The sequence below is a fragment of the Panthera pardus genome, unplaced genomic scaffold (assembly GCF_024362965.1).
Source record: "Panthera pardus isolate Hobbes unplaced genomic scaffold, ASM2436296v1 HiC_scaffold_18, whole genome shotgun sequence".
In the NCBI taxonomy this organism is placed as follows: Eukaryota; Metazoa; Chordata; class Mammalia; order Carnivora; family Felidae; genus Panthera; species Panthera pardus.
The window spans coordinates 2,015,130-2,027,342 of record NW_026526743.1 but is presented as its reverse complement, the minus strand read 5'-3'; the positions used below and the strand labels follow the sequence as shown (position 1 = coordinate 2,027,342).

The following is a 12,213-nucleotide window of genomic DNA, read 5'->3' as shown; positions in this document are numbered from 1 at the left end:
TATTTATTTTTAAAAATTTTTAAGTGTTTTATTTGTTTTTGAGAGAGAGAGAGAGAGAGAGAGAGATTATGAGCGGGTGAGCGGGTGAGGGGCAGAGAGAGAAGGAGACACAGAATCCGAAGCAGGTCCCAGGCTCTGAGCTGTCAGCCCAGAACCCTATCCGGGGCTCGAACTCCCAAACACTGAGATCATGACCTGAGCGGAGTCGGACGCTTAACCGACTGAGCCACCCAGGCGCCCCAGAATGATACTTTTAAAATAATAATAGAGTCATAATAGAACAGAGGTAAAAATAATAGACTAGTAGTCATACTAGTTATTAGTGTAGACAAATAATAAATAATGTTTATATTTTGGATTACTTTATATAATGCCCAGGCCTGACAATATTCATGTAGAAAAAGGGAACGGGAGAGAGTCCTTTCGGTGGGGAGCTCATTCATTCATTACATTGTTCAACAGACACTCCCTGTGCCTCAGCTCTGTTCCCGCCCCGCGGAGGGGACAGTGCTGGCCACACAGCTACGATCAAGATAGCCCAGCCCTGGACAGTGATCACCCAGAATGGGCAGGGCTGGGATGGGGGACGCTAATAACGGTGATAAATAATGCAGTCGCTAACCTTTATTGAGCATTTACTGTGTGCCAGGCAGTGTTTTTTAACTCATTTTACCTCCATAGCGACCTTTGTGGCAATGGCTGTTGTCACGCCCGTTTTCCAGTTGAGAAACGTGAGGCACAGAGACTTGAAGTAACTTGCCCGGGGTCACACAGCTGGTGGGATTTGAACGTAGGGTCTATGCTTTTAACTAGTAATGTCCAACTACTTGGTGTTATCTGTGCCTCTCTGCCTCTCACTTTCTTCACTATAATAGTACTTCTGGAAGGCTATTTTATTTCAGTACGTAGTTAGCCGAACTGCCTTTTTTTTTCTGAGCTGTATCCCGTGGCGGATATCGCCAAAATCCCTAATTGCTGACCACTTAGGTTGTTTTCACTTTTCCACTATTACAAATAACCTCCTGTGAATATTTGTCTACAAACGTTGCTGGGCTCTGGTGGGAGAATTTCCATAGAATGCGCTTCAGATAATGGACTCCTGAGTCCAGGGGAATGTGCTTTAGAATTTTTTTTTAACATGCTGCCCAGTTACTCTCTAAACTCCCTTTCAGTCTTTGCTCTCAACAACAATTTGAGGGTGTCTACGTTCTCCTTGCTAACTCTGGATAAAATAATCACCACTCTCATAGGTGGAAAAACACTTCATGTAGCTTCATTTGGCAGTTTAAAAATTATGGGTCAGGTGGAGCATACTTTCCTATGTTTATTGGCCTGTGTTTTATATACCCTTTGCCCATTTTTCAGTTGGATTGATCTTATTGAATTGTAAGAGCTCTTTGCATATGACGGACACTGGATCTTTGTCACTTGTGTCGTTCAATTTTTTTTTTTTTTAATCCCAGTATTTGTTTTCCTTTCCCTTTCGTTCATGGCTTTTATTTGCCATTAAGAGTTTAACTTTTGCAATGTTAAATGTTGCCTTTCAAGGTTGCTGGGTTTTACAGCCTTCCTAGAAAAGCCTGCTCACAGGCTGGTCCCTCACCTGATTCTAGGACTTCTTCTCTTGGTTGCAAAATTCCCTGTGCTGTGCTTCCTTTATACAGACCCAGCACCCTCGCTCTCCCCAGCACTGTGTCTTTGTTAGGGTGGCTTGTGGGGTGTGGACAGAAGCCTACTGGGGTGGGCTTATCCAGACTCCATGTGGAGAGAGGGAACTGCCTGCCCTCAGCAACTGGTTGCTTTCTCTTTCTGGTCTCCCATCTTTTCTTCTCTTTGTCTGTGCTTCTCTCTCTCTGTCTCTCTCTCTCTCTGCAGATGTCTGCCTTCCGCCTCTTGTCTGCTCTACCCCAAGTCCTGTGCTAAGTCCTTTACTCATCGGCTTGCTTAGGCTTCACAACTGCCTTCCAAGGTAGGTATTACTCTAATCCCCATCTTACAGATGAGGAAACTGAGGTGGAGAGACGGCCCATGTCCTGCCCATAACAGCAATAGCTAACATAGTGCTTGCTCTGTGCCAGATACTGCCCTAGGGACTTTTTATTTTCTTTTTTTAAGATTTTACTTTTATGTAATCTCCACAACCAGCGTGAGGCTCGAACTCACAACCCTGAGATCAAGAGTCACTCACTCCAGGGGTGTCTGGGTGGCTCAGTCGGTTAAGCTTCCGACTTCGGCTCAGGTCGTGATCTCACGGTTCGCGAGTTCGAGCCCCGCGTCGGGCTCTGTGCTGACAGCTCGGGGCCTGGAGCCTGCTTCGGATTCTGCGTCTCCCTCTCTCTCTGCCCCTCCCCCGCTCATGCTCTGTGTGTCTCTCTCTCTCAAAAATAACCAAACATTAAAAAAAAAAAGTTGCCCTCCACTAACTGAGCCAGCCAGGCACCCCTGTCCTAAGCACCTTTCATGCGTCAACGCATTTAAACTTCAATAGCAACCCCTGAGGATGGGTACTTTTATTGCCCCCATTTTACAGATGGGAAAACTGAGACCCAGAGAGTTAAAGTGGCTTGCCCAAGGCCACAAGCTAATAAGTGTAGAGCCAGATTTTCCACCTAGGTAGGCTGGCTCTAGCATTTGATATAAAATATAGATCATATTGGTATTTGTATTGTTTCATTATATATATATATATATATATATATATTTTTTTTTTTTTTTTAATATTTGTTTATTTTTGAGAGACAGAGTGCGAGTTGGGGTGGGGGGGTGGACAGAGAGGGGGATATAAAATCTGAAGCAGGCTCCAGGCTCTGAGCTGTCTGCACAGAGCCTGACGCGGGGCTTGAACTCAACAACCCATGAGATCATGACCTGAGCCGAAGTCAGAGGCTCAACCAACAGAGCCACCCAGGCACCCCAATATTATGTGTATATATATTATATTATATTATATTATATTATATTATATTATATTATATTATATGTAATTATATATATTATATAATATATTATATATAACATATTATATATATGATATATAATATATTATATATCATATATATAATATATCTATAGTGGATGAAAAATACTTTTTAAAAAATGGGGTCACATAATAGTACTTCCTTAAAGGCTGCTACTTTATTAATAGCATTCCCCCCCCACCCCCACACCTGACACCTTTTATAAGTAAACTCCAGGCCCAAAGGAAGGCTTGAGCTCATGACCTCAGAGATCACAAGTCATGTGCTCTACTGGCTGAGCCAGCCAGGAGCCTCATTAATAGTTCTTTTTTGTCAGGAGCTTATCACATGCCAGAGGATCTCAGGATCTTCCTAAACCCACTGCTCCGCTGAGCCTTTCTAGAATTATCCAACTCCTAGCTTGGATGTAATGGTTTTGGGGTTCTGAGATTCTCATGTGGAGCTCCAATGCCCCCTGCCCCCGGTCCTGGAGAGACATCTTCAGGGGTGCAGAGAGAGGCACGGATGGGGTTTGGAGGGCTGGCCGCTGAAGTCAGAATCTGAGGCAGGGACCTTTCTATCTTCCTTACTGGCCCCATCTCCTCCCCTCAGATCCTGGTGGCCTTGAGACACCTTCACTTCAAGAACATCGTCCACTGTGATTTGAAACCAGAAAACGTGTTGCTGGCATCCGCTGACCCATTTCCTCAGGTCAGTTACGTCCCAGCTTGATTTGGGGAAGTCCAGCTAACACTGGAGGCCGGTGGGGGTTGTATGAATAGGCCAGCTGGACACAGAGACTCAAGATAACAGTGGCTTAAATAAAATAGAGGATGTTTCTCACTCATGTAGCGTCCAGCATAAGCATTTTGAGGCTGAAACAGCAGTTTCTTAGTGTCAGGTATTCGGCTCCGGCTGTCTTGCTCTGGCCTCTCTGTGATGTTGTTAGTCTTCAAGGGTCATCATGGTCCCTATCATGTGAAAAGATAATAGGGAGAAGGAGGAAAGAAACAGGGTGGAGGAAATGGACACACCCCCTTCCTTTTGGAGCCTTCTGGCATCCCATTGGCCAGGTCTTGATCATGTGGTCATGGCTGGCTGCAAGGGAGGCTGGGAAATGTAGTCTTTATTCTGCACGGCTCTGTGGCCAATTACATTCAAGATTTTTATTTTACTTTTATGTTTTACTTTATATTTGAGAGCGAGAGAGAAAGAGAGAGAGTTTGAGCAGGGGAGGGGCAGAGAGACAGACAGAATCCAAAGCAGGCTCCAGGCTCTGAGCTGTCAGCACAGAGCCCGAGGTGAGGCTCAAACTCACGACACGGGAGATCATGATCTGAGCCGAAGTCGGGCATTTAAACGACTGAGCCACCCAGGCACTGGTGACATTAACTTTAAAGATTTTATTTATTTATTTATTTACTTACTTACTTACTTACTTACTTACTTACTTATAGAGTGTGCAAGCAGGAGGTGGGGGACAGAGAGAGAGGGAGAGAGAGAACCCCAAGCAGGCTATCCACTGCCAGTGCAGAGCCCAACAGGAGCCTTGAACTCACGAACCGTGAGATCGTGACCTGCGCTGAGATCAAGAGTCGGATGCTCACCCAACTGAGCTACCCAGGTGCCCCAAGTTATCTCTACTCCCAAAATGGGGCTCGAACCCACAACCCTGAGATCAAGAGTCACATGCTCCACTGACTGAGCCAGCCAGGCGCCCCTGGTGATCTTGACTTTAATAATACACTTTATCCCAGTATATTCAAATATTATCATTTCAATGTGTAATCAACATAAAAATTATTAATGAAATACTCTTTCTTTCCATACCAAGTCTCAAAATCTGGTGTGTGTTTAACACCTTAGAGCACATCTCAATTCAGATATGAAATTTTTATCAGAGATATTTGATTTGGGAAAACAATAAATATTTGATTTTGCGCTTAGATTTCATAAAAGCGGTTGGAAAAGTAGATTGACCTATCCAAGTGGTTCCAAGCATATTTAAAAGCTGTCCAATAACTAAGTCTAGAATCTTTTTTTCTAATAGTAAAAGAGGATATTATTCTCTTATATTATTATAACATATTATAACATTATTATAACATATTATTCTCTATATTATTATAACATTTATTTTGGAAGGGTAAAAGATTTTGACTCCCAGTGGAAACAACTTACGTCAACCCCATAGTTTCCTTCTGCTTCCAGAAGTTCAGTGTTAGTGGCAGCCCGGGATGTAACACAGGATCAGTTTTTACACGTAAAACTGTAGGAAATTTAGTGGAAATTAAATAAAAGCTAGTTTGTCAATTGCACTTGCCATATCCAAGGGCTCGGTAGCCACAAGTAGCCAGTGGCCACCGTATGGGTCAGTGCAAGTTACAGAGAGAAGAACAAATGTTGATCATATTGTCACGATAATGTCATATCTGTAATGAGTTCTCTGACATGGTTCTGTGAGCTCACATAACTAGGTAGCCCACTGGAGGGTCAGAGAAAAACTCTCTGAAGAAAGAGTAAGAGTCTATTTTTTTTTTTTGGATGGACAAGTATTCCAGGCAGGGGGAACAGTCGGTGCAAAGGCCCTGTAGCGAGTTTTTTTTTTTTTTTTTTAAACAGCTTTATCAAGATACAATTTACACATGATACAATTCACTGATTCAGATATACAATTTGGGGGTGGCTGGGTGGCTCAGTTGGTTAAGTGTCTGACTCTTTAAAGTAACTTTTTAAAAAAAATTTTTTTAACGTTCATTTATTTTTGAGACAGAGAGAGACAGAGCATGAACGGGGGAGGGTCAGAGAGAGAGGGAGACACAGAATCTGAAACAGGCTCCAGGCTCTGAGCGGTCAGCACAGAGCCCGATGCGGGGCTCGAACTCACGGACCACGAGATCGTGACCTGAGCCAAAGTCGGATGCTTAACCGACTGAGCCACCCAGGCGCCCCAAGTGTCTGACTCTTGATTTCAGCTCAGGTCACGATCTCATGGTTCGTGAGTTTGAGCCCCACATCAGGCTCTGTGCTGACAGTGTGGAGCCTGCTTGAGATTCTCTCTCTCTCTCTCTCTCTCTCTCCCTCCTTCTCTCTCGCTCTCTGAAATAAACGTAAAAAAAAAAAAAACCCAAAGTATACAATTCAGTGGGTTTTAGTGTATTCACAGAGTTGTGCAGCCCATTTTAGAACATTTCATCACCCCCAAAACAGACCCCGTACCCCTTAGCCATCATCCCTGAATCCCACCACCCTTCATCCCAACCATGAATCTACTTTCTGTAGATTTGCCTATTCTGGGCGTTTTGCATAAACAGAATATCCAACGCTAGATAGGCCCTTTGTGTCTGGCTTCTCTCACTTAGATGTTTTCCGAGCTCATTTATATCGTCACATGGCTCGCTACTCCCAATCAATATTCCATTGTAACATCTGCAGAAAAGGCTGGATCTCTGAAAAGGAAAAGGATCTTAGGACAGGGTGGCCTGGCTGTCACATCGAGTCAGTGGTTGGGCTGTGGCTGATTCCGAGGGCAGGCAACAGAGGCTTGGGGCTCCAAGGGTCTTGGACTCTGGAGAGCCATAGTGAGCCATAGAAAAGATTTTGAGCAGGGGAGGAACAATACATGAACAGAGATGGCAGCACAGAAAGGGTGCTGCCTATGAACTGATGGGAAGGAGGGCAGGACCTTGAACCCAGGTGTGGCTGGCTCCACAGCCTGTCCGTGACCCTAGACTGCCTCCACCATCAAGGGAAAGTTGGGCGAACACCTGTTGCTGTCTGCTGGCTTTGACGGTCAGCAGTTCACGTGCGGGTGTCCCATTGAATCCCCAGGGCAGCTGGAGAGGAAGCTGCTGTTAACATCCTCGATACACATGACATCGCTGGGGCTGGGACGAGTTGGGTCCTGCCCCTGAGATCTTGAAACTCACATTGAGCTAGACGCTGCTCCCAGCACTTTGCATGTATTTATTCTTTCAATCCATACAACCACCCTTTAAGGTGGGGATTTTTAGGATCCCCGTTGTGCAAAAGAGGAAACAGAGGCACGAGGTGGTTAAGAGACCTGCTCAGTGTGGCGGAAGCCTAGGAGCAGGTGGCATTTATTAGGCGCTCACGGCATACGGGGCATTTATTACCCTATGCGCGTTAGATGGATACACTCACGTGATCCTCATGGCGGCCCTTTGAGGTCGGCGGGTTTGATCCCCCTCCTACTACAGATGAGGACACTGAAGCACAGAGAGAGGAAGTCACTTGCCCAAGGTCACTTGACTAGTGGGAGGAGAGGCTTGGATCTGAACCAGCATTCAGTTTTGTCTGGAATGCCACGGAGGGGCGTGGTGGTGGGGACCCGGGGTGGGGTGCAGCCTTAACACTCCTTCAGACCCTCCACCCCACGCCCTCTGCAGGTGAAGCTGTGCGACTTCGGCTTCGCGCGCATCATCGGCGAGAAGTCGTTCCGGCGCTCGGTGGTGGGCACGCCTGCCTACCTGGCGCCCGAGGTGCTGCTCAACCAGGGCTACAACCGCTCCCTGGACATGTGGTCGGTGGGCGTGATCATGTACGTCAGCCTCAGTGGCACGTTCCCCTTCAACGAGGATGAGGACATCAAAGACCAGATCCAGAACGCCGCCTTCATGTACCCAGCCTGCCCCTGGAGCTGCATCTCCTCCGGAGGTGGGCGGAGGCGAGGGGCTGAGGCCGCGGAGGGGGCGGGGCCGGAGGGGGCGGGGCCGGAGAGGGCGGGGCCGCAGAAGAGGTGGAGCCCTGAAACAACTATGGGGGTGGAGCCTAGCGACGGGTGGGGCCACACGGGGAGGGCGGTCCTTTAAAAGGTGAGGCGCCCTGGACCTGGAACCCTGGGGCGGGGACTCAGGGGTTTGTGTGGAACCAGTCAGGCCTGGTTCCTAGTTCACAGGAAAGGAAGTGTTCCAGAAGCAGGGGACAGACGGCGCCTTGGGGCCTGAGCGAGGTTTGGCTGGTCTAGGGCGGGACCAGGAGAGGGACCGCTGGACCTGAGGAAACCAAACAGCTGGGGTGGCCAGAAGAGGCAGATCCTTCCTCCCATGGCATTGGCTGGGGCCTGGAGGCTTTGGGGTTATGACCCCGGAAGGGTTAGCCTTGCAAAAGCAGTGGCTCCGGAGGGCAGCTCATTTGCTGGGTGCCGGGCAGACTTGGGCCTGGGGCCAAGGGGGCAGGTCCAGCGATGGAGGGGACTGGCTTAGCGGCGTGGCGAGAGGAGGGGCAGGGCCATGGAGGGTTTCTGAAGCCGTCCAGAAGGACCTGTCCTGGGACCAAAGTCACCTGAACCTAGAAGCGGGTGGGAATGGGGGGCGCATAGTGAGGGGAGCCAGGCCCGAGATGGACACTGGGATTCAGGGGCTTCGGCGTTGTGGCCGGGTAGTGACACTGGATCTTGTGACTTGGGCCCCAGGAGGCTTGTAACTTTGGGGCCCCAGCCAGGTGTGGGGACGCGCCTACCGCAGGGCTAAGATACTGGGGCACGTGAGGGGGCTGTAAGAACAAGGGGGCAGGTCCCGGAGCCGGGGGAGCTCAGGAAGACAGAGTATGCGAGGGGGGCTAAGAAGACAATCACTATTCAGAACAGTTTACGCAACAACTACCTGCTGAGTGCCTACTATGTGCCCAGCACTGACTGTCCTAGGCTCTGGGAATACTGGGATGAATAGGAGAGAAGGGATCACGTGAGGAGAAGGTTGCGAAGAGAAGGTTGTCGAGGAAGGAAGGGCCCTAGAGGGATGTGGCCTCATGGAGCAGGCAGGGCGGGGGGGGCGGGGAGGGGTGCCGTGGGGGTTAGTGCAGAAAAAGGTGGCAGTGGTGGGCCTGAGGCAGGTAAGCACGAAGTGATAAGAATGTGCATCCTCGAGCGCTAGAGTAATCCTGGGGGGTCCTCAGCGTGGTCTTTTGGGACCCACTCAGAAGTCTCAGTAAGAGGGAATCTGGTGTGGATGGCCGTGTGTGAGGGAGGCCGTGTGGGTAAGGCCTGTACTCAGAGGGGTTCACACAGTGAGGCCTTGTTCTTCAAGGCTTCTGATCAAGGAGACAGCCTTGGACGAGTGATGGCTTGTCTTGAATGCTTGACACTCGCCAATTCTCCTTTTCCTAAAAGACAGGCCGGTCTCTGGGCCTTCTGCAGGAAACCACTGGCTGACTACCGTCGAATAAGTTTGTTTTATTTTCATTTTATTTTTGTGTGCCTGGCAAGTGATCTTTGGATTTTCGTTGACCAGGGTGATGTAATATTTTCATTTTCACCTTGAAAAATGAATTTTTAAAAAGGGAAGTGATGTGAAACAGAATGCTGTCGATTTTTGTTTAAATACTCCCATGGCTCAAAATTTTAAATATACAGAATGGGAGGGGGGCGCCTGGGTGGCTCAGCCAGCTCTGACTTTGGCTCAGGTCATGATCTCGCGGTCCGTGAGTTCGAACCCCACGGTCGGGCTCTGTGCTGACAGCTCAGAGCCTGGAGCCTGCTTCGGATTCTGTGTCTTCCTCTCTCTCTGCTCCTCCCCCCTCTCAAAAATAAATATTAAATATACAGAAGGATCTATAGTGAAAATTCTCAGTCCTTTGTTATTCTTCCCAAAGACAATGGCTATTACACGTCTTTTTACAAGTCTGGGTGGCTCAGTCAGTTAAGCGTCGACTCTTGATTTGGGCTCAGGTCATGATCTCCTCGTTCGTGGGATCGAGCCCCTCGTTGGGCTCTGTGCTGACAGCGTGGAGGCTGCTTGGGATTCTCTCTCTTCATCTCTCTGCCCCTCCCCTGCTCACACTCTCTTTCCCCCTCTCAAAATAAATACACAAACATTTTTTAAAAAGTTATAGGGGCACCTGGGTGGCGCAGTTGGTTAAGCGTCCAACTCTTGATTTTGGCTCAAGTCAGGATCTCATGGTTCGTGAGTTTGAGCCCTGAGTCAGGCCCGATGCTGACAGTGCAGAGCCTGCTTGGGATCCTCTCTCTCTCCCTCTCTTACCTTGCCTCTCTCTCTCAAAATAGATAAATACAAACTTTTATTTTTAAAAAAGTTATAAAAAATAGTGCAAAAAATATGTGGATCTATATTCTTTTATTTCCCCCTTTTACGCAGATGGCAGCTTACTGTTTTTCAATTTGCATTGTCCACTTCACGGTATATCTTGGACAAATGGTGTGGCTTAAACAAAAATATATATTTTTAAAAATTTTGTTTCAATCCAAGTTAGTTAACATATAGTATAATAATGGTCTCAGGAGTAAAATTTAGTGATTCATCACTTACATAGAACACCCAGAGCTCATCCCAACAAGTGCCCTCCTTAATGCCCATCGCCCATTTAGCCCACCGCCCCACCCGCTCCCCTCCAGCAACCCTCAGTTTGTTCTCTGTGTTTAGGAGTCTCTTATAATCTGCCTCCCCCCCCCTCTCTCTCTCTCTCTCTTTCTCTCTTTTTAATGTTTTATTTGAGAAAGAGAGACAGAGTGCGAGTGGGGGAAGGGCAGAGAGAGGGAGACACAGAATCGGAAGCAGGCTCCAGGCTCTGAGCCCTCAGCACAGAGCCCGACGCGGGGCTCGAACTCACAAGCCGGGGGGGAGATACGACCTGAGCCAAAGCCGGATGCTTAACCGACGGAGCCACCCAGGCGCCCCCCTCGCTCTGTGTTTTTATCTTATTTTTCCTTCCCTTCCCCTCTGTTCATCTGTTTTGCTTCTTAAATTCCACATGTGAGTGAAATCATATATTTATCTTTCTCCAACTTATTTCACTTAGCATAATACAGTCTTCCACCCAGTTGTTGCAAATGACCGGATTTCATGCCATTGTATATGCTTAAAGAAGAATATTAAGCGAGGAGTAGTACAGGTGTTCGTGGATGCACCTCTGTATGACAAAGCTTACGAAGGTGACCTAGAAATGGGGAAACTGAGGGAGAGTCTTGGTGAAGAGAAGTAGGAGCTAGTGTGTGTGCAACGTCGGAGGAGGGGTGGGCAAAATGGTAATTTAATGAGGAAACGGGTGGGTGAGCGAGTGGTGCAGGTGAGGCTTCAAAGCCACCGGGGCCATGCAGAGGGAAGGCCCCGGATGGTAGGCACGCGGGCTGGAGTGGCCTGTTGGAGGGGAGGGGCGGCCCCTCAGCGCGCAGGACTTGAACTGTCTCCTTCCCGTGCAGCCATTGACCTCATCAACAACCTGCTGCAGGTGAAGATGCGCAAGCGCTACAGCGTGGACAAATCTCTCAGTCACCCCTGGTTACAGGTGATGCAGGGGGCGGGGCTGAGAGCGAAGGGGGCGGGAGGTCCTATTGGCTGGGTTGGGGTAAGGGGAGGAACCAGATGGCTTATTGGCTGTGCGGGTGGTGAAGGATGCAGGTACTTTTTCCGTGGCTCGCGAACGTGGCTGAGGTTCCCATTGGCTGGGCTGTAGAAGGAGGTGGAGCTGAATTTCTATTGGCTGGGCGGGTGGTGAAGGGCGTGGCTTCACCTTCCCTGGTACCCGGCCCGTCCCCCGCGGGGTGGATAAGGTGCGGGCGCTGTGTGCTCTGTGCCTGCTAACCTTTGGTGTCCGGGGCCCAGGAGTACCAGACGTGGCTGGACCTCCGAGAGCTGGAGGGGAAGATGGGCGAGCGGTACATCACGCACGAGAGTGACGACGCGCGCTGGGAGCAGTTCGTGGCCGAGCACCCGCTGCCCGGGCCCGGCCTGCCCGCCGATGGGGACTTCGGTGGGGCCCTGCCGCCGCAGGACCACGAGATGCAGGGGCTGGCCGAGCGCATCAGCGTCCTCTGAGGCCCCGTGCCCCCCGCCCTGGCTGCCCCATGATGCTGTGCTCCCGTCCCCGGAGAGCTGCCCTCCCGCACCATCTCGTGGAACTATTCCATCTAAGGAGAAGCGGCTTCCTGCCCAAACCGGATGGCGCACGCCCCGGGGGAGGAGCACGGCGGGTGTCCGTGGAGGGGTGTAGTTATTTGCAACGTGAACTCCCCAGCAATTAAAACGAACTCATCTCTGGCCCCATGGCCTGAGTCTCTGGCCACACCGCACTCTCGTATCATGAGTCTGTTGTTCACGGAGATGGAGTTCACCCGGAAAGAGGATATTTCCTAAAAGGGGGTGGGGTGGGGGAGGGATGGGAGAGGTGGCGGCGAGGGGGCTGGAAGCTGGAGGACTTTTGGAAGAAGGAGCCACAGGGATGGGAAACCTGGAGGGAGGACTGCCAGGAGGGAAGTCTGGAAGGGGGAAGGTACAGAGGG

The 12,213-nt window shown here is 49.5% G+C and overlaps 1 protein-coding gene across 1 annotated transcript in view; it reads left to right on the top strand.

The window, feature by feature from the left end:
* The window catches only part of PRKD2 (protein kinase D2), a 35,726-nt gene extending 23,723 nt beyond the window's left edge, over positions 1-12,003 (top strand). Inside the window, 4 exon segments of the mRNA XM_019425902.2 lie at positions 3,570-3,668; positions 7,367-7,634; positions 11,134-11,219; positions 11,537-12,003. Of these exon segments, the coding sequence (XP_019281447.2) occupies positions 3,570-3,668; positions 7,367-7,634; positions 11,134-11,219; positions 11,537-11,749 (666 nt within the window). The 3' untranslated portion in view covers positions 11,750-12,003.
* The last annotated feature ends 210 nt before the right edge of the window (positions 12,004-12,213 follow it).